The following is a 22,763-nucleotide window of genomic DNA, read 5'->3' as shown; positions in this document are numbered from 1 at the left end:
GTATTGAAGGATGATATGAATTTTACGAACAATACAGGTGAAAAGTACTTTCCTGCTGTGAAATAGGTAAGTGGTAAAAAGTCATTTAAATGACTTACGAAAATTCATATATACATTTATTTTATTTTAATCAAAGTGTACTTAATGAGTGGTTCCACCAAGGGAAACTACACAGTGCTATAATTCATCAATGTGCTAACCTCGCTTCCTCACTCAGGTGTGCTGCATTAAGAGTTATCACCACTGTACATTTACAATTTCCAACGAGATGAAATTATTACCATCAATCTTGTTTTCCAGTAACTACCTCTTGTAATTTTTATTTTAGGATATTTTTATCAAAAAGTACTATAATTTTATTATTAAATTACTAAACACTTATTTAAAAATCTTTTTATTCAATATATTCTTGATCTGAAATTAAAACATAACTTTTAAATAGAATAAAAAATTTATGCATATTCCATTTACACATGTAGATATATGAATATATATAGATATATAGACACATAAATATAAAAAGGGAGCTAGGTACACTTATATTTGAGAGTGTAATTCCCCAATCTACTCCCTATAAAAGTTCTACTTTAATGTACAATCCTGTCACAAGCAAAATGCACATTTCCAATGCTAAACTAAAATTATTTGATTTTTTGAAAGTAAAATAGCATAGATGTTAAATTCATCTAATAATGTAAAACAGATTTAGAAACTATAAAAATTTCAACTCTAAGCTAACATATATTGCATCAGGCTTGGAAATCTAGAATGTTACATATAGACCCTTAAAATCATCACCATACTGGTAGAATACAATAAACAGAATTATAATTAAATTTCTAATAGCAATGATCTAACAGAGAGGATCTTGCTTTACCTATTGTGTCAGCTTTGCTAAATCTTCGGGTTACAACATTGTTCATGTTTCCATTTTCACAGAGCTTCAATTCTGTGAGATATACTTCTACTTTGCAGTGCTTGACAAACATACCCTGTTCGACCACCTAAAAAAACAAAACAAAACAGCGTCAGCTACAGTGCACTACAATTTCATTGTCTCTAACAGAATACATTTCTCTAAAGAGGCTATAGGAAAAAAATATAGATCTCCAACAAAAAACAGTAACTAGTAAAATATACCAATATAAGATAAAATATACTGAATATTTGAAAAAGAAACATTTTCAGGAAATTTAACATTTAACAGAATATGAATACTCATATTAAACACCAATAGTTTAGAAAGATATTCAACTGACTGAACATACTTAGGTGCATAATGAATACATTCAGTATTTATGATGAAAAAGTCTACTCAAAATATAAATATAGCTCTGATTAAAGATAGAGATATAACTTACAGCTTTTCATAAGTTATAAGTTTGATTTTACACAAAAAAACCTTGTAAAATTAGGTTTTATATAATTTAAGTTAGCAATAGTTGTATCACTCTTTATGGTGAAATATTTTAAAATAACTCCAAATTACTGCTGGCAAAATATTCATCTATGCCCTGTAACTGATATGTTAGTTTTTCATCCTAAGATGACTTTGTTTGACCTTTAAATGTACACTTAGTAGTTCTATGCAACACATTAAAAAAAAAGCTGCTAAGCATGCAAACAATAAAGCAGAAATACAGAAAATATGCATATATCAGGGTCACCTTTTTAATAAGTATATTTCCTTTTGATCTTCTAAAGGTTAACTGTAGGATTCAGTCATGAATACTGTTGCTGAAAATAGTCATCAGCCTGATATGTGATACATTAGACAAATATGGCAAAAGGGAGGCTCCAAACAACTCTCGTCCTCACAAGCTTAGCACTGATTTAGTAAGCAACTTAAAAATTTCTCTTTTACTTGTAGGGAAACTGTTTAAGATCAAAACATTCAAATTTAGTTTATTTAGCACTTAATGTTCAACTCAACACAATTTTTATGATACTTTGCCATATATATTCTCCTATTTCACTTCTAAAACATGTTAACAGCCTGTACCTCTCCTTCTATTAATTAACTTAATTCACATTTCACAAACCAATATGTAAATCATTTCTCTTAACTAATGTAATGTTTTATCTCTTATGCTCATTTATTTTTAAGTTAAGAACGTAGCAAAAGATATTGCTTGTAACTATATTTAAGTAGATAAACTAGAAATCAAATATTAGCATCAATCAAAAATTTCTCCTCTAAGAATCAATATCTGAGTAGCAATCCTAAAATATTATTATATTAAGATAGCTACTAATCTTTGACGAGTTGCTAAAAACTACAGGACTAATTTTTATGGGAAAAAATGAAATTAGCAACAACAGGTCAGGTAATGAAATAAAGAAACAGGATAAAATAACAATATGAAAATCCCACATAATGATTTATATTGAGGTATACAAAATATTTTTAAGACAATTTTCATAACACTAACAGATATTTTCCTGAAAAATACCTGATGATTTAACTGTCAGAAAGGCATTGTAAACAGTGAAAAAAACCCATCAGGATTTCAAAATCTATACTTCATTGAAATTCAGAATTTTTCCATTTTTTCTTCTCTGTAGCAATATCTTACATTACTAAACACTCATTATCACTACTTGGAATACTAACATATTTACTATATTACTACTTCTAGAAGTAGTGTATTAAAAAGCTGTTCTTTTAAAGAAAATATCTTTGTCCTCCAACTATTTCCATTTGAAATGGCCATACTATATGGATGACTGAAGCTTGAATACAATGGCACCATAACACAGAAAATAATCATCATATTTATGTATTAGTGTTACAGTTTTATTTAATTATTTGCTTATATATAATACCTCCTTTGTTTACATAAAGTCTCCTATGTTCATTAAAAATGTTTGCACTGAAAATAATCATTTAAAATAAAGTCAATGAAGACTAACAGAAAGAAACAGGCATACACAAATAGGAGATAAAGTTATATTTATCTATTATTATAATCTTTAAAATAATACATTTGAAATTCAAGACTAAAGGTGAATATTAAAATAGTTATGTTTCAGAATTAAAATGTTTTTTATAAGTGAATTAAAATTTATATTCCTACAAACAAGGAACAAGCACAAGATGAAATAGCTCCCTGTCCAAAATATAAGACTTATGGCTATATAAAAATATTTCCATTAATTTAAGGCCTGCATTCTAAGTGCCTATTTGTTCTCTTTTGGAAACAGAAAAGATTTTCTAAAGAAATATGTTACTCTGCAACAATTTAATAACACTAGGCCTAATGGACACATTTACTATCTTTGAGGAATTAGCTACATTCATTTCTGCAGCCCTTACGAAGCATCTATACTTAGTGCTAGGCATAACAGGTGCATTAGACCTAGGCTCTGGAGTCAGAGTGAGAGCACCTAGTGGTAAAGACAGAAAAGCACAGAAGATGTGCTTTTTTTTAATAACACAAAGATGAAATAATGGTTTTCAATGCATAACAAACCCTACATATTATTTTCTATCCACAAATATTACAGGGTGTGTTTTATTTTTCAAAAACAAGGACTGAAACATAACTATAATAGCATTATCACAACTAAAATAATTCAATTGAATCTCCTAATAATCAAATATATAGTCAATGTTTAAACTGTCTCTTGTCTCATTTTAATATACTGTTTCAATCAGGACCCAAATAAAGCCTACACATTACAAATAATGGATAAAGTCATTTAAATAGAGAACTGAACAGTTGATCATCCATCTCTGTATTCTTGCAATTTTTATTAAGGCTACTTCATAGATGGTAAAATATATTCTAAAGACGACACGGATGATATCTAGTTACCCCTTTTTTGTGATGGTGGTAGGCATAAATTAAACAGTGCATAGATCAAGGTGGGCAAACTACGACCCACAAACTAAATCTGACTCACCATCTACTTTTTTAAAATAACATTTTATTGGAACACAACCACACCCATTCATTTATGTATGGTCTATGGCTGCTTTTGCACCCCAAACAGTAGAGATGAGTAATTTCCGCACAGACTATTTTGGCCCACAAAGCTGAAAATATTTACCATCTGTCCCCTCACAGAAAAAAGTTTGGGGACTCCTCTGGCCATTAATTCAGTAGGTCTTTTTAAATTTGCTCTGTAACATTTTATAATTTTCAGTGTAGAAAAGTTGTTTTTGTTGGTTTATTCCTAAGTATTTTGATCTGTTGTAAACATAACTTCAAAATTCAACTTTATTTGCTGGTTATATCCACCTACCTGCTAAACTTAATTCTAATTGTGTATCGGTACAATTCTGAAATTCTGAATCAGTACAATTTCAGCAATTCTGAAACCCACCTGGGCAAATACTAAAAAGATCCTTTAATAGGACTCACTTCATAACACTAGGTTCTGCTTTCTGGGTCATGTCTTTTTCATAAAAAGCTAATACATATTTGCAGTTGAGTACATTCTTTGTCTGATTTCTGTTCGTATAAGTGTGGGAGGTCAAAAGCCTCTTTCATTTTACATTGCCTCTGTAGTTCAAGAGGGCAGTGGTTCTTGAAAACACTGTAGGTTTCCAGTGGCTCTCACTGGAGTTCATTCCATTAGACAAAAGTCATACACATAGAAGTCCTCTCTACCTGGAGTTTATGCTCACGACCACAAAGCCTTTAAGCTTCTTATGAGCCTTATTGTTCCTAGAAGCCCGAATGTTGAGAGATGGGTGAAATATACTCTGAAATTCTGTTTTTCTTCTACCAATCATGCAGCCTAGTTTATTCCATAAATAAAATGCAAGATGGGAGAAAAGGTGGGAAGGAAGCTGTAGATTAAAACAGACTTAAAATTAGGCATTTATATATATTTACCAATACTAAGTACCTTCATTACTAGCAATGTTTTTAAATTAAATTTATTGGGGTGACACTAATACTACTATGTAAGTTTCAAGTGTACAATTCTGTAATACCTAATCTGGAACTGCATGGTGTGCTCATCATCCACAGTTTAGTCTTCCTCTATCACCATATAGTTTACCCCCTTCTCCCTTTTCTTCTCCCCCACCCCACTTCCCCTCTGGTAACCTTCATATTGTTGTATGTGCCCATAAGTCTGTTTTGTTCATTTGTTGCTTTCTTCTGTAAAAAAACTAAGTGATATAAAGATTTACTCAAGGATCTTACAAACTGAGAAAACAGCTAGACAAAAACCCAGAAGTGTTCTGAAGAAGAAAGTTAAGAGTTCTTATAGTAAAAAGTACACTCGAAGGAAATTATCATTCTCGCATTCTTAGCTCTAGGGTTGGTCCAGGATGATTATCAAGTCAGATATCTGAAGGTCTAGTCATGTCCAGTGGTCTGGATAATAGATGCCAGAGGGGTGTCAGATGGCTTGGATACCTGAGTCCTTCTGAGGGTAATAAGAAGTTTATTTGAAGGTTAGTTTATGCCCAGATGTATATCTAAGTATTGATGCAGCATAGCTGTGTGCACTGTGACAAATCACTCCACCTTTGTGAGCCACAGTCGTCCCATCCAATGACATGCTCAAAGGTGACCAGAGCAGGCCTTAACCTGGAGAACTCAGGTGAGGTGTTCTCTCTTGCTCAGTTTCAGATCTCATATACAAGTGAAATCATATGTGTCTTGTCCTTTTCTTTCTGATTCATTTTGCTTAACATAATACTCTCAAGATCCATCCATGTTGTCACAAATGGCAGTATTTCATCCTTTTGTATCGCTGAGTAGTATTCCATTGAATATCTATACCACAACTTCTTTATCTAATCATCTATCAAAGGACTTAAGTTGTGTCCATGTCTTGGCTACTGTGAATAATGCTGCAATGAACAGAGAGGGGTACATATATCTTTATGAATATGTTTTCAAATATTTAGGTAGATACCCAGAAATGGAACTGCTGGGTCATTTGGTAACTATATTCTTAATATTTTGAGGAATCTTCATACTGTTTCCATAGTGGCTATTTCAGTTTCCATTCCCACCAGCAGTGTGTGAGGATCCCTTTTTCTCTATATTCTCCTCAACTCCTGTTATTTCTTGTCTTATTGATAAAAGCTATTCTAACAGGTGTGAGATGGTATCACATGTTTTTAAAATTTTTTTATTTACTTACTTTTAGAGAGTGGGGAAGGAAGGGGGAAAGAGGGAGAGAAACAGCAATGTGTCAGAGATACATCAGTCAGTTGCCTCTAGCACACCCCCAACCAGGGACATGGTCCACAACCCAGGCATGTACCCTGATCAGGAATCAAACCACACATTGGTTGGCAGGCCGATGCTCAATCCACTGAGCCATTCCAGCCAGTTCCACACTATGGTTTTCATTTGCACTTCTCTTTTAGCTAGTTAAGTTTAGCATCTTTTCAACTTCACTAGATAAAGGGGAAAGGCCTTTTGTTTGAATAGAGTTGTAAGGCACCATAACCAACTTTTCTGAGTCTTGTTTTTTTAATACTTTATTCATTTATTTTTAAAGAGAGGGTAAGGGAGGGAGCAGGAGAGGGAGAGAAACATCAATGTGTGGCTGCCTCTCTTGTGTACCTACTGGGGACCTGGCCTGAAGCCCAGGCATGTGCCCTGACTGGGAATCGAACCGGTCACCCTTTCATTTGCAGGCTAGCACTAAATTCACTGAGCCACACCAGCCAGGGCTGACTTTTCTGAGGTCTTAACAACGAGTTTTAAAATCACACCTAGGCTTCGACTTTAGACCATACTTTCCTGAAAGTGACTTGAGTTTAATCTTTGCTCAGAGAACTTCTTAGTTTTAGCAGTCTGTCTTCTGGATAGGCTAGAAATCTTCAAAACTAGGAGGTCTTTGTTCCTTTTTATTTACAGTCCTTTCTTTAGCTTCTCTCTCTTTTCTGACATCTGAATATAGCAGCAGAAGAGGAAACCGGGCAGTACTTGCAACATTTTGGCAGATTGTTCAGTTCATTAGATATATTTTTTTTACCTTTCAATTTATTACAATTATCATGTGGCTAAACTTTCTGCCACCTTATAACAGAGATCACTTTCTTCTAGGTTTTAATAAGACTTGTCTCATTTTCTTTTAAGTCCTCATTGGCACCTTCCTCCAATTCTGAAATTCTATTACCAATTAATTCAAGGCTCTTCAGGCTTTCATTAACACTCTTGTAAGTTCTAATGGCTTTTATCCACTGCCCAGTTCCAAAACCATCACATTCCAAGTTACATAGGCAGCACACTACTTCTACTTACCAAAATCTGTATTGCCTATCTATTGCTGCATAACAAGTTATCCCCCAACTTAGTGGCTTCACAAAGCATACATGTCACATAGTTTCTCAGGTCAAGAATCTGGAGCAGTTTAGTTGGGTTGTTCTGGCTTTGGGTTTCTCGTGAGATTATTGTCAAGCTGTGTGTGGGCTGGGGCTTCAATTATTTGGAAGCTTGAATTAGATAGGAGGATTCACTTCCAAGGTCATTCATGAATGTTGGTAGGCCTCTGTTGCCTTCTTGTCCAGTGATTTCATTTCCTTACCAGATAAGGCCCTCCACAGGCTGAGTGTGCAGATGAATTTTCCATATTGAAAAATGAGAGAGAGCATGAGGGTGTAAGCCAAGGTATCTTTTATAATCTTTTCTTTTTAAATAAGGTACAACTGACATAAAATATTGTTAGTTTCAAGTGTACAACATAGATTTGATATTTGTATATATTGCAAAATGATCATCACAGTAATTCTAGTTAACATCTGTCACCATGCAAAGAATTTTTTCCTGTGATGAGAACTTTGAAGATCTACTCTCTCAACAACTTTCAAATAAGAAATATAGTGTTTTTAACTACAGTTACCATACTGCACACTACTACATCCCCATGACTTTTTTGTAACTGGAAGTCTGTTTCTTTTTATCCCCTTCATTCTAAAAATCTACCCCTGACAGTGATATGCCATAACATCCTGCTACATGGTACTGGCTACACAGATCAACACAATACCAAGACCCTGGTACAGTGTTAAAGGGAACCACCCAAGGATGTGGACATGAGGAAGACAGGAGGTGAAGATCACCAGGGGTCATCTTGGAAACTACTATATTAGCTTATATGCTACAGTTGTTATGTACTTAGACTTTATATATATTTTCATCCCTGTAAGAAATTACTATTTTAAACAGGCTGCCTTAAGATTTACTCACAATATTTACTTTTATCAGTCTGCATTCTTCCTGTGTCTCCAAGCTTCCATATAAAGTAGTTTTCCTTCCATTCTGGAGACTGTTTTGTATTTCCTTAATTCAGGTCCCCTGGTAACAAATTCTATCAATCTGTCTATCTAAAAATGGCTTTTTCTAAAGGATCTTTTCTTTAGTCATAGAATTCTAGGTTACTGGTTATTTTTTCTCAGTGTGTTGAAAATTTTTTGCTTTCATTTCTCTTAAGAAATCATTTCTTTGCCATATCCTTACTTTGAAGGTAAATATTTAATGTATCTTTTTGCTGGCTACTAGAGAAATTCTTTTTCTCCTTCTCATTGAATTTATTGGGTGACACTGGTTAATAAAATTATACAGGTTTCAGGTGCACAATCCTACAACACGTCATCTGTATACTGTATTGTGTGTTCATTGCTCCAAGTAAGTCTCCTGTACATCACCTTTAATCTGCCCCTCCCCTCCTCCACCTCTTCACCTCCTCCCAGCAATCACCATACTGTTGTCCATGTCCATGAGTTTTTTCACTTTTCTTTCTTTTTTGCTCAAGTTCTCCACTTCTTGCAATCCAGCCACCTTCCTGACAAAAATACCTTTCTACCTTTGCTGGCTATGACTATGTTTATATTTACTGGCTGTGGTTTTATTTATATTTTTTTCAGTTCAGAATTCACAGAATTTAAGTCTTTAGCATGATAACCTTCATCTGTTTGGAAAAATTCTCAACTATCATTACCTCCAGGACTACTTCTACCCAATTCTTTACTCTCTTACTAAGAGTTCACTTATATGTATGTTAAACTTATTCACTGTATTCCCTGTGCCTTTGCCTTTTTAAATATTTTCCATTCTCTAGTCTCTCTAAGCTTTAGTCTGTATATTTTAAACTGATATTACCATTTACTTTACAAATCTGTCTTTGGTTCTGTTTAATTTAGTATTCTACCTAAATGTTGTCCTTAATTCTTAATTTTTTCACACCATTCAGTTTTAGAATTATACATGGTTCCTAACAGTTCTGTCCCTCTTTTCAACTCTTTTATATTTTTAAATGCAATATATACAGCATTTTAAAGTCTCTGTCTGATAACTCCATTATCTGGATTCTTATGAGTCTGTTTCTGTTGTCTACAGTTTCTCTTGGATTTTAATTTCATTGTATTTCCTGCACATTTGTCTTTTTTTAAAAATTGACTGTATGACATTAGAAATGGAACATTTTAGAGATGATTTGAAGCCCAAGAAGATGATTAACTTGTTTCTGCATAACAGCAAGGGGTATTACCAACCCTAGATTCCAATTAGAGACTAGTAAAAGTCAAAGTTGAGCTTCAGACCCCGTCCGAAAGCCAGTCTATTCTTTAACTAGTTCCACTAGCATCACAGTCATGAGGGGCATACTGTAAATGGAAATTCCCAGAATTATTGGTTTAATTTTGGAGGAAGACACATTTTAATAAAAACTCCAGGTAATTTTATGCACACTAAAGTTTGAAAATTACTTAACAGGTTGAGTAAATTTCACCTACTTTAAAAAAAAATGTATGATCTCCTAGCAGACTTGTTAGACGTTTTTCTTTCTACTTGTGTGAAGCTTTCATGATTCTTTTTCTTTTTTTGCTTAACTTTTCTTATCAGACACAGATCTCAAGAAATGCTAATAAAACCTATTTGAAAACGTAATGCCAATGAAGTTGTGGTTGATTTATTTACCATTAATAATAATGATTTGTACTATAGTATGCTACATTTATTTAGAAAAAAATGTATCATTCAGGTTAAAAGTAATGCAGTTTAAAACACATGAAGAAGATATTTCAGACACAGGTTTTCCTTTACCCCAGAAGTGAAGTTCTTCTAGACAGTTTTACAGCTAATTAGTTTATCCTTCCGATGTTCAAACACTCAATTCCCCAGCAATATAGATGAAACTACAGACCTTTCTATACGTATAAGGCTAGTACTCCTAAAAGAGAGGAATCCTAATTTTGAAATGACTACAAGAAAAGGCTGAATAAAATTAAGGAAGTAAACTAAATCAAAGGCATATTCTACTTATAAAACAACATTTGATCTTAACCTAAAGCATAAATATACAAATACAAATAGAAATAATTACTATAGCAATTTTGTAGCAGCAGTTCCTAATAAATCCAAATGTGGTTTGGTCTATCAGAAGTTTATACCTATATGTTACATAATTCATCTTTTAAATTGTTTCCATGTAGGGGGAAAACCCCAAATAACTATGTTCAGAGATTCTGGTTCTCCCTCCCACTTTTCCCGTCACTCCCCTCCTCACCCAAGTACATTACCAAACACTTGTGTAATGTTGGCAGATCTACTTTAAGCATTTGGTATTCTTTTACTATTGTAATACCCTCACTTTCACAGATGACTTTTTAGATCCAAAAAGTAAAGAAAATCATTCCTTTTAAAATCTTCTAGACTATAATTGTAAAGCTTTAAAATACAGAATGACAAAGATATATGTATTTTCAAGTTTTTTTAAAAAAATTATGCTGTAATATTTTTCTTCAAGTTTTAGTTTCTTATTTTCTAATTGTTTAATCAAAAAAGCTGTGCTGCCCTGGCCACTATGGCTCAGTTGGTTGGAACCTTGTCCCACATACCAAAAGGCTGGGGGTTAGACTCCAGGTTAGGGTGCAACCCTAGGTTGCTGGTTTGATCCCTGGTAGGAACAAGTATGAGAAGCAATCAATCAAGGTTTCTCTCTTACATCAATATTGCTCACTCTCTCCCCTAAATCAATATAAAAATCAATATATATTGAATTATCTCTAAAATCAATATATATATTTTATGCCCTGGCTGGCGTAGCTCAGTGGATTGAGTGTGGGCCTGCAAACCAGAGGATCACAGTTCAATTCCCAGTCAGGGCACATGCCTGGGTTGCAGGCCAGTTCCCAGAAGGGGACGCACGAGAGGCAACCATACATTGATATGTCTCTCCCTCTCTCCTTCCTTTCCCCTCTAGAGATAAATAAATAAAATCTTTAAAAGGTCTGTATGTTTAAAAAGAAATATATATATATATATATATTTAAAGTAGTGCTGAACAGTGGTTAAGAAAAGAGTCAGGTTGCCTTATGTGATTTTCTAAAAGGCCCTGAATCTCTCTACTTCCCTCATTTCCTCATCTATAAAATGGAGACAATAATACTAACTTCATAGGTTTTCTGTGAGAATAAATTAAATTAATAATGTATACAGTAGTCCCCTATTATCCAAGGGGGAAACATTCCAGGACCCCCCCATGGATGCCTGAAATCACTACTAGTACTGAACTTATACATACTACGTTTTTTACTATACATATGTACACACCTATGATAAAGTTTATTTATAAACTAGGCAAAATAAGAGATTAACAATAACCAATATAAAATAGAAAAAACAACATACTGAAATGGACATGTGAATGTGGTCTCTCTCTCTCTTAACCAATCTAATGACTGAAAGGCTACTAAGAGAGTAACAGGTAGGCAGCAAATACAGCAGGGTTATGCTGAACAAAGGGATGGTTCACATCCCAGGCAGAATGGAGTGATGATGTAAAATTTCAACATGCTACGTAGAATGGTATGTAACTTAAAACTTATGAATTAATTCTGAAAATTTTCTATTTAATACTTTTTAAAGATTTTGTTTGTTTTTAGATAGAGTAGAAGGGAGGGAGAAAGAGAGGGAGAGAAACATCAATGTGTGGTTGCCTCTCACACACTCTCACTGGGACCTGGCCGGAAACCCAGGCATGTGCCCTGACTGGGAATTGAACCAGCAACCATTTAGTCCACAGGTCAGCGCTCAATACGCTGTGCTAAACCAGCCAGCGCCCCTTTAATATTGTTGGATTGTGATTGACTGCAGATAACTAAAACCATGTAAAGTAAAATTGTGAATAAGGAAGGACTACTTTTATATGCTTATAATAGTGGATGGTAAATAGTAATCCCTCTATATGTGTTAGCTGTTACACAGTGTATGGTAACATTTTGATAATCTTTATCTCAGATATAATCGGCAGTGCATCAAAAGTCAGTGAATTAACAATGAAATGTGAATTATTTAAAAAACTTTTAATCAGTTATTTTTATTATATACCTTTCTTGCTATTGGTTCCTGACCTTCCATCAATGTGTACCAGCTGACAAGTTTATTCCAGCCCTCAGTTGGCAATAGTATGTAATCCAATTCATCAATAAGATGCTCCTTAAGTGACTGGGCATCACCATCTACAAAAGAAAAAACAAATTCAATATATAAAAAGAAACAATGGTACATACTTCTAAATACTCTGGTTACAGACATCACAAATTACTTAAATTTATGAATACTAATTTAAATATTTAAAAATAAATTTTGAAAAAAGCACACTGAAAAGATTCATATCTAACTTTACATATTCCAAAATAAACTGTTGCTTTCAAAAATTACAGTGGTTAGCATTAGTCAAGCAAGAGTTTAAAAACATAATTTTTCTTGTATTAGGCTCTTAAAAATATAATAAAGTGTAATTGTTACCCAAGCAACCTTGAAAAAGAGTGTTTCCCAAATATTTTAAGTATCAGAGAACCCTGATGTGGTAATAGTGGTCATTCCAGCATTAGCTGATGAAGGAAGCTCAAAACAAGTCAATATCCTATCACACTGACTCCAAAGCACGTGGAGCTGGAAACCATGATGGAAATCACAAAAGGACTTCTTGTGAACCAACTTATTATTCCAGAAGGCCCATAATCTAGACTTGTCCCCAGGGCTAAAGTGGAAGTAGTTTTTCAGATGTGGTTCTAATTCTATGATCCATTTTCAAAATGCTGTTTAAACTAAAAAATTAATACAGGGCAGGACAGAGATCTTGAATTATACTATAACTATATCAAAGTCCTAATCCAAGATTCATTTATTATAATCTAGTTCTTTACTTCAATTTCAAAAGTACATACACAGAAGTAGCTTATTAAGTTACATAAAACACAAAGGAGGTTTTCTCATTCTGAGACAGTCTTAAATTATCCAACATGGTAAAACAAATTGTTTTTGGTAGTATTTCAATAATAAGACCATACTATACTTATTAGACATAAAAATATAAATTAAGAAGGAAGAAAAATGCTGAAAGGATTAAGAGAAAGTTATTCATCTATGATTAAGTATAGTATGGTCACAGATTTATACTATACTTTGAGAAAATAGGTTTGTTTCATTTATAGCAGAAATGGGAAATCTCTGAATTTTATCATATGTACTTCAACAATGGATGCAAATGAAGCATCAAACTTTAAGCTCATGGGATTTCTGGCCAAGATGGACGCATAGATAGACACACTGTGCCTCTTCCCACAACCAAAGGAAGGACAACAATGATTTAAAAACAAAAACCAACCAGAACTGACAGAAAATCAAACTGTATGGAAGTCCGACTACCAAGGAGTTAGAGAAGAAACATTCATCCAGACTAGTAGGAGGGGCAGAGATGGGCAGCCAGGCAGAAAGGACTCACAGCAAGGCAGTGGCTGGAGGACCCAGTGAGGTGGTGGATTATGAAGTGGTGGTCCCACATTTGAGTGCAGATAAACCGGGAGGAACAACTGGGGAGCGAGGCAGACCACGCAACCCAGGGTTCTAGATGGGGGAATAAAGTCTCAAACCTCTGACTGAAAATATCGGTGGAAGTTGAGGCAGCAGAAGAAACTTCCAGCCTCACAGAAGAGTTTGTTGAAGAGATCCATAGAGTACCAGGACATACAAAAACCCACACACCCAGGAATCAGCACCAGAAGGGACCAACTTGATTGTGGGTAGCATGTGAAGTGACTGAAATTCAGCAGAGAGGGGAGCAAGCGCCATTGTTCCCTCTCTGACTCCTCCCCCCATATACAGTGTCACAGCTCAGCCATGTGGGTTGCCTCATCTTGGTGAACACGTAAGGCTCTGCCCCTTATATGTAACAGACATGCCAGGACAAAAAAAAAAAGGCTCAAATGAAAGAACGGATTAAAGCTCCAAAACAAACACTAAGCAATGACCAGATAGCCAACCTATCAGATGCACAGTTCAAAACACTGGTAATTAGGATGCTCACAGAATTGATTGAATCTGGTTGCAAATTAGATGAACAAATGAGGCTAAGCTAGGAGAAATACAGAAAAATGTACAGGGAACCAACAGTGATGGGAAGGAAACTGGGACTCAAAACAACGGTGAGTACCAGAAGGAAGAAAGAAACATTCAACCAGAAAAGAATGAAGAAACAAGAATTCAAAAAAATGAGGACAGGCTTAAGAACCTCCAGGACATCTTTAAACATTCCAAAAATAGAATTATAGAGGTACCAGAAGGAGATGAGGAAGAACAACAAATTATAAGTTTTCAAACAAATAATGAAGGAGAACTTCCCCAGTCTGGCAAAGGAAAGACTTCCAGGAAGTCCAGGAAGCTCAGAGAGTCCCAAAGAAGTTGAACCCAAGGAAAAACACACCAAGGCACATAATAATTACATTACCAAAGATTAAAGATAAGGAGAGAATCTTAAAAGCAGCAAGAAAAAAAGGAGACCGTTTGTAGACAGCTACCTACAAAGGAGTTCCCATCAGGCTGTAAATTGATTTCTCAAAAGAAACCTTGCAGGCAAGAAGGGGCTGGAAAGAAGTATCCAAGTCATGAAAGGCAAGGACCTACAGCCAAGATTAATCTATCCAGCAAAGCTTTCATTTAGAGTGGAAGGGCAGATAACATGCTTCTCAGATAAGGTCAAGTTAAAGGAGTTCATCATCACTAAGCTCTTATTTTATGAAATGTTAAAGGGACTTATTCAAGAAAAAGAAAATAAAAAATATGAACAGTAAAATGACAACAAACTCAGTTAACCACTGAACCTAAAACAAAAACAAAAACTAAGCAAACAACTAGAGCAAGAACAGAATCACAGAAATCGAGATCACATGGAGGGTTATTAACAGGCAAGTGGGAGGGGGACAGAGGGGGAAAGATACCGAGAATAAGTAGCATAAATGGTAGTTAGAAAACAGAGAGGGGAGGTTAAGAACAGTATAGGAAATGTAGAAGCCAAAGAACTTATATGTATGATCCATGGACATGAACTAAAGGGGGAAATGTGGATGGGAAGGGGTGTGGGGTGCAGAGGGGAATAAAGGGGAGAAAATGGGACAACTGTAATAGCATAATCAATAAAATATATTTAATAATATTTTAAGCTCAGTTTTTAAAAACCTTAGTTGTAATTTTTTAATTGTTGATGAAAACACAATTTGCAATATATTTTTAGGATGTTCTGAAGGTGGAAGAAACTTAAATATCCCAAACCCTTGTATGAGTAAATGTACTATGAGACATGATACAACAGATAACCATGTTGTCCCAGTCAATCATCAGAACAATCCTATAAAGTAGGTATCTCCATTTTAGATTAGAAAACTATATTCAGGGAAACTGAGTAACTTGCCCAAGATCATACATACAGAAAATTGCAGGTACAGAAAAAGATATTATTACAGAAAATAAACCATTATCTCAATTGATTTTTAAAACAAAAATTACTACTATGAAGTAATTATCTCCACTTCTATTAGTAAACAGATTCATGTATTGATCAACTTGCCCAAGGTTACACAGACAGAAAATTAAACAGAAAATTATGTTTAAATTGAAATACAAATTGTTTTACTCTAATATCCATTTTTTTGTTTTTACTTAATTGTTGTTCAAGTACAGTTTTCTGTCTTTTACTCCCATTCCAGCCCAACCACCAGTGCTCCCCACCTCCCTCCCATTTCCACCCACCTTAGTTTTTGTCTATATGTTCTTTATACTTGTTCCTGTAAACCCTTCTTCCCTTTTCCCCCTGAAATTCCCTCCCCTCTCCCCTTCTGGTCACTGTCAGCCTGTTCTCTATTTCAGTGTCTTTAGTTATATTTTGCTTGCTTGTTTGTTTTGTTGTTTAAGTACCTGTTAAAGGTGAGATCATATTGTATTCATCTTTCACCACCTGGCTTATTTTACTCAGCATAATGCTTTCCAGTTCCACCCATGCTGTTGCAAAGGGTAGGAGCTCCTTCTTTCTTTCTGCTGCATAGAATTCCATTGTGTACATGTACCATAGTTTTTTATCCATTCATTTACTGATGGGCACCTAGGTTCCTTACAGCACTTGGCTATTGTGAATTGGGCTGCAATGGACATTGGGGTGCATAGGTTCTTTTGGATTGATGTTTCAGGGTTCTTAGGATATAATCCTAGCAGTGGAATTGCTGGGTCAAAAGGCAGATCCATTTTTAGTTTTCTGAGAAAATTCCATACTGTTTTCCATAGTGGTTGTACCAGTCTGCAATCCCACTAACAGTGAACTAGGGTCCCCTTTTCTCTACAACCTCTCCAACACTTGTTGTTTGTTACTTTGTTTATGATGGTCATTCTGACTGGTGTTAAGTAGTACCTCATTGTGGTTTTAATTTGCATCTTTCTGATAGCTAGCGATATTGAGTATCTTTTCATGTGTCTCCGGATCCTCTGTATGTCCTCCTTGGAGAAGTGTCTGTTCAAGTCCTTTGCCCACTTTTTAATTGAGTTGCTTGTCTTAAGTGGAGTTGTGTAAGTTCATTGTATATTTTGGAGATTAACCCCTTATCTGAGGTATTGGCAAATATGTTTTCCCATACAGTTGGTTCTCTTTTTATTTTAATACTGTTTCCATTAGCCATGCAGAAGCTTTTTATTTTAATGAGAACCCATTTGTTTATTCTTTCTTTTATGTTCCTTGCTCTAGGGTACATATTAGTAAAAATGTTGCTGCATGAAATATCTGATTTTCCTGCTTATGCTCTCCTATAGGACTTTAATGGTGTCATAGCTTATATTTAAGTCTTTTATCCACCTTGAATTTATTTTTGTGTATAGTGTAAGTTGGTGCTCAAATTTCATTTTCTGGCACATGGCTGTCCAGTTCTCACAACACCATTTGTTGAAGAGGCTATTTTTACTCCATTTTATGTTGCTGCCCCCTTTGTTGAATATTAATTGACCATAGAGACCCGAGTTTATTTCTGGGCTCTCTGTTCTGTTCCATTGGTCTATGTGCCTGTTCTGATCTTTTTTTTTCACTATAACAGTATGACTTGGGACTTCTGGCCAAGATGGAGGTGTAGATACACTCACTGTGCCTCTTCACACAACCAAAATAAGGACAACAAAAATTTAGAAACAAAATAACAACCAGAGCTGACAAATAATTGAACTGTATGGAAGTCGGATGGCCAAGGAGCTGAAATAGACACATTCATCCAGATTGGTAGGTGGGGTAGAGTTGCGCAGCCGAGTGGAGAGGGGTTGTGGCACAGGAAGCCATGACACTGGACGCGCAAGGCACCCTGGGTATGCAAGACAGCACTGGGCATACCCTGGGTATGGGGTGGCAACAGGCAGACCCAGCAAGGCAGTGACTAAGAAGCAGGGCATCATGCACAAGGCAGTTTGCTGACTAGGCAGCAGTCCCACATTTGTGAGCAGATAACTGGGCAGTGAGACAGATCAAGCAACTCAGGGTCCAAATGCCGGGAAACAAATCCTCAAAACACTGATTGAAAATACCTGTAGGGGTTGAGGCCCAGGGAGAGACTCCCAACCTCACAGGAGAGTTTGAGGGAGAGACCCACAGGGTCCTAGCACTTACACAAGCCCACACACCCTGGAACCAGTACTAGAAGGGACCAATTTGCTTAGGGGAAGAGGCGGAAGGGACTGAGGTCTAACAGAGAGTGGAGTAAGTGCCACTGTTCCCTCTTGGACCCTGCCCCGACATACAGCGTCTCAACCCACCAACTGGGTTGCCCTGCCCGGGTGAACACCTAAGGCTCCACCCCTCATAAGTAAACAGGTGTGACAAGACAAAAAAAAAATGGCCCAAATGGGAGAACAGATCAAAGTTCCAGAAATAATACAATTAAGCGACCAAGAGATAGCCAACCTATCAGATGCACAGTTCAAAACACTGGTAATCAGGATGCTCACAGAATTGGTTGAATTTGGTCGGAAATTAGATGAACAAATGAAGGCTACACTAAGTGAAATGAAGGGAAATGCACAGGGAACCAATAGTGATGGGAAGGAAACTGGGACTCAAATCAATGGAGCGGACCAGAAGGAAGAAAGAAATAACCAAATAGAAAAGAATGAAGAAACAAGAATTCAAAAAATGAGGAGAGGCTTAGGAACCTCCAGGACATCTTTAAACGTTCCAACATCCAAATTACAGGGGTACCAGAAGGGACAGAGGTAGAGCAACAAATGGAAAAGTTATCTGAACAAATAATGAAGAAGAACTTCCCCAACCTGGCAATAGTGTTCCAGGAAGAACGAAAATAGTGTTCCAGGAAGTCTAGGAAGCTCAGAGAGTCAAAAAGAAGTTGAACCCAAGAAGAAACACACCAAGGCACATCAAAATTATATTAGCCAAGACTAAAGTGAAGGAGAGAATCCTAGAAGCAGCAAGGGATAAGGGGACAGTCACCTACAAAGGAGTACCCATCAGACTGTCAGTGGATTTCTCAAAAGAAACCTTACAGGCAAGAAGGGGCTGGAAAGAAGTATTCCAAGTCATGAAATCCAAAGACCTACATCCAAGATTGCTCTATCCAGCAAAGCTTTCATTTAGAATGGAAGGACAGATAAAGTGCTTCTCAGATAAGATCAAATTCAAGGAGTTCATCATCACCAATCCCTTATTCTATGAAATGTTAAAGGGACTTATCTAAGAAAAAGAAGATAAAAAATATGAACAGTGAAAGGACAGCAAACTCACCGTTATTAACAACCACACCTGAAACAAAAACAAACTAAGGAAACAACTAGAACAGGAACAGAACCACAGAAACGGAGATCACATGGAGGGTTAGCAACAGGGGAGTGGGAGGAAGAAAAAGGGGGAGAAGGTAAGTAGCCACACAAAGTAGCCACTTCTATGCTCTTTTCCATAATAAGTAGCATAGACAGTAGGTAGAAAATAGACAGGAGGGAGGGCAAGAATAATATCAAAAATGTAAAAGCTAAAGAACTTAAGACACATGGACATGAACTAAAGGGGGGAATGTGGGTGGGAGAGGGTGTGCAGGGTGGAGAGGAATGAAGGGGGGGAATGGGTCAACTGTAACAGCATAATCAATAAGATATATTTTAAAAAGCCTCAAAAAAATAAAATGAAGTTTAAAATTAAGACTTCTATGCTCTTTTTCATAATAAAAGTTTGAATAAGTGATTTTATTGTATACCAGAATCTAAATAGTTATTTGTATCCAGTGGACAAAATAACTTATTTTAAGGGGGGAAAACACCCATAAACTAAACATTGAACGTCTGACATTTGTTACTTTTGTGTTTACAGATATACAAATAAACTACACATATTTAAAATACAGCTTGGTAAGTTTTGACATATTGACACCAGTGTGAAACCATCACTACTCCCCAAATTATGAACATATCCATCACACACAGAGACATCCTGTGGCCTTTTAAACCTCTCCTTTCTGCCCATCCGGGTCTACCATCCTATTGCCAGAAAACCACTTACCTGTGTTTTACAACTACAGATTATTTTGCATGTTTTAGAATTTTATATGAAAATTTTGTCTGCTGTTAACTATAGGCAAAACTGCAGTTTCTATAGTCTTAGATGAAAATAATATGTACCGCTTTGTGTGGCTTCATTTATGCCGTATCATCATCTTAAGGTCCACTCATGTTTTTATGAATCAATAGTTCATTCCTTTCAATTGGTGAGTAGGATTTCATTATATATATATACTATAATCTGTTCATCCATTTGGCTGTTCATGGGCATTTTGGGTTGTTTCCAATTTTCTCTATTACAAATAGCACTGCTATGAACATTTGTGTACAAGTTTTCATATGGATATGTGTTTTCATTTTTCTTGGGGGAATGCCTAGGAGTGGAATGGCTGGCTCCTATGGTAATATGTTCAGCATTTTAGGAAACTGCTAGTGTATTTCATTCCCATAAACAATGTATGAAAGTTCCACTTGCTCCACATCCTTAACACTTGGTATGGGTCAGTCTTTTAAATTTTAATAATTTTAATACATGTATAATGGTACTTCATTGTGCTTTTAATCTTTATTTAATAACTTTATTTAATAATAAACTTTATTTAATAATGAGGTCGAGTATCTTTGCATATGCTTTTTGAAAACTTCTCAGTTGGTCATTTGTTCAAATCCTTTGCCCACATTTTCCATTGGACTTTATTAATGAAAAGAGTCAAGTATACATATCAGTGCTCCCTAACATAAATAAAAAATGTTGTATCCATGAGAAAAAACAATGTACAACAAGCACAACATTCCTCCTAAATAATAAGACAGTGCTTTCTAATTTACATTCTCCACTTGAAGGTTTAAATAATAAACCTTTATTACATCATAAATGAAAAAAATTTGTTACAGTACCAACTAATTTTGACAGAATAATTTGAGTTCACTGGGTCAAATCTAAAATACAAAGAAATGTCTAATTATTGATTTATCTATATTAATATTTTCTATATTACATGCATTGACTATAACATTGAAATGAACACATTACAACTTCACTGAAAGAAGCAAATAATACCTTTGAGAAGTCCAGAGTTATCAATGGGTCCAGGATACACATTTTGATCTCCCATCTGGTATTTGTCCCAACTGTCAAAGCCAACATATTTTTTCCACTGTTTGAACCAGCGACTATCAACCAGGTACCTAAAAAAACAAAAATCAGTAAAGGAAAATGAGAAACTATAGAACAGCACTGAAGCTATTTCTGATATTTCATTTTATATTAAAGTATGTGACTACTTTTAAGAGAATAATTTCAATGTCACAATATTTGAAAGGAAAATATTTTCACTTGTATAAAGTATTATTTCTATAAATATCTGCTACTAGAAGACAGGTAGTAACATACACATTCAAAAAAATTACTTATTAGTACTTTTAAATATGCAAGTAACAGTTCTTCATTAAAATAAGACAGTTCTTCCTTCATCTGCAAATTGAACAAAAATTCCAAAGATAATCATATAAAATCAAATTTTAAAATGCAATGTGATAAAATATTAAAAAATATTTTAATAAAGAAAGAAAGAGGACTTCCGCCAAGATGGAGGCATAGGTGGAAACCCTGTGCCTTCTCCCACAACCAAGTTTGAATACAACTAAGGTCTGGAGAAACAAAGACACAGCCAAAGGACAGAAAATTGAATTATAAGGAAGTCCGACTACATCTAACTGTTCAACGGGACGGTAAGAGGGGCGGAGCCAGCAGCGAGCAGGGTCGGGCAGGACAGGTCCCCCGACCTAGGCACGCAGGGCAGCCCGGAACCAGTCGGGGTGCGGGGCAGACTGACCACGGTTGCACATTCGCACACAGTGAGACAGACCACGCAGGCCCCAGGGGGCGAGGGCTGATGGCGGTGGCACACTCGTGTGCAGTGGGACGAAACGAGTGGGCCCGGTGACGGCAGCAGCTGCGGCACCGGTGAGGGCCACGGCGGCAGGCGGCAGAAGGGACACCATAGTCCCTCTTTGACCCCGCCCCCAAATACAATATCACAACCCAGTGACTTAGTTGCCCTGCTCTAGTGAACACCTTAGGGCTCCGATCCTGCTATGGAACAGGCATGAACAGCTCAAAAGATGGCACAAGAAGAACTCAAAGCCCCAGAGCCCATAACTCTCAGCGACCAAGAAATTGCCAGCCTCTCCGAAGCACAATTCAAGACACTGTTTATCAGGATGCTAACAGAACTGGTTGATTATAGCCACAAATTAGAGGAACATATGAAGGCTAAACTAATTGAAATGAAGGGAGATGCACAGGAAACCAATAGTGATGGAAAGGAAACTGGGACTCAAATCAATGGAATGGACCAGAAGGAAGAACAAAACATCCCACCAGAAAGGAATGAAGAAATGAGAATTCAAAAAAATGAGGAGAGGCTTAGGAACCTCCAGGACATCTTTAAACGTTCCAACATCCGGATTATAGGGGTACCAGAAGGGGGAAAGAAACAGCCACGAGTGGAAAACTTATTTGAACAAATAATAAAGGAGAACTTCCCCAGTCTGGCAAAGGAAATAGACTTCCAGGAAATCCAGGAAGCTCAGAGAGTCCCAAAGAAGTTGGACCCAAGAAGGAACACACCAAGGCACATCATAATTACATTAGCCAAGACTAAAATGAAGGAGAGAATCCTAGAAGCAGCAAGGGATAAGGGGACAGTCACCTACAAAGGAGTACCCATCAGACTGTCAGCGGATTTCTCAAAAGAGACCTTACAGGCAAGAAGGGGCTGGAAAGAAGTATTCCAAGTCATGAAATCCAAAGACCTACAGCCAAGATTGCTTTATCCAGCAAAACTTTCATTTAGAATGGAAGGACAGATAAAGTGCTTCTCAGATAAGGTCAAGTTCAAGGAGTTCATCATCACCAAGCCCTTATTATATGAAATGCTAAAGGGACTTATATAAGAAAAAGAAGATGAAAAA

At 35.9% G+C, this 22,763-nt stretch overlaps 1 protein-coding gene across 4 annotated transcripts in view; it reads right to left on the bottom strand.

Annotated features, from left to right (window-relative positions):
• Nucleotides 1-22,763, bottom strand: part of USP15 (ubiquitin specific peptidase 15) — a 116,653-nt gene that overhangs the window by 71,286 nt on the left and 22,604 nt on the right. For all 4 annotated transcript variants that reach the window (XR_005068930.1, XR_005068929.1, XM_037063050.1 and 1 more), the window contains exons 2-4: nt 20,848-20,975; nt 12,309-12,439; nt 878-1,004 (exon numbers count right to left, since the gene is read on the bottom strand). Coding sequence is in view for 2 of the 4 variants with exons in the window: in XM_037063050.1 (XP_036918945.1) it covers nt 878-1,004; nt 12,309-12,439; nt 20,848-20,975 (386 nt within the window). In the remaining 2 variants the exon portion in view is untranslated. The remainder of the gene's footprint in view (nt 1-877; nt 1,005-12,308; nt 12,440-20,847; nt 20,976-22,763) is intronic.

The sequence above is a fragment of the Sturnira hondurensis genome, unplaced genomic scaffold (assembly GCF_014824575.4).
Source record: "Sturnira hondurensis isolate 20B ecotype Veracruz unplaced genomic scaffold, ASM1482457v3 Scaffold0014384, whole genome shotgun sequence".
NCBI classification, from domain to species: Eukaryota; Metazoa; Chordata; class Mammalia; order Chiroptera; family Phyllostomidae; genus Sturnira; species Sturnira hondurensis.
Note: the sequence above shows the minus strand (reverse complement) of the source record. Positions and strands in the feature narration are given on the sequence as shown.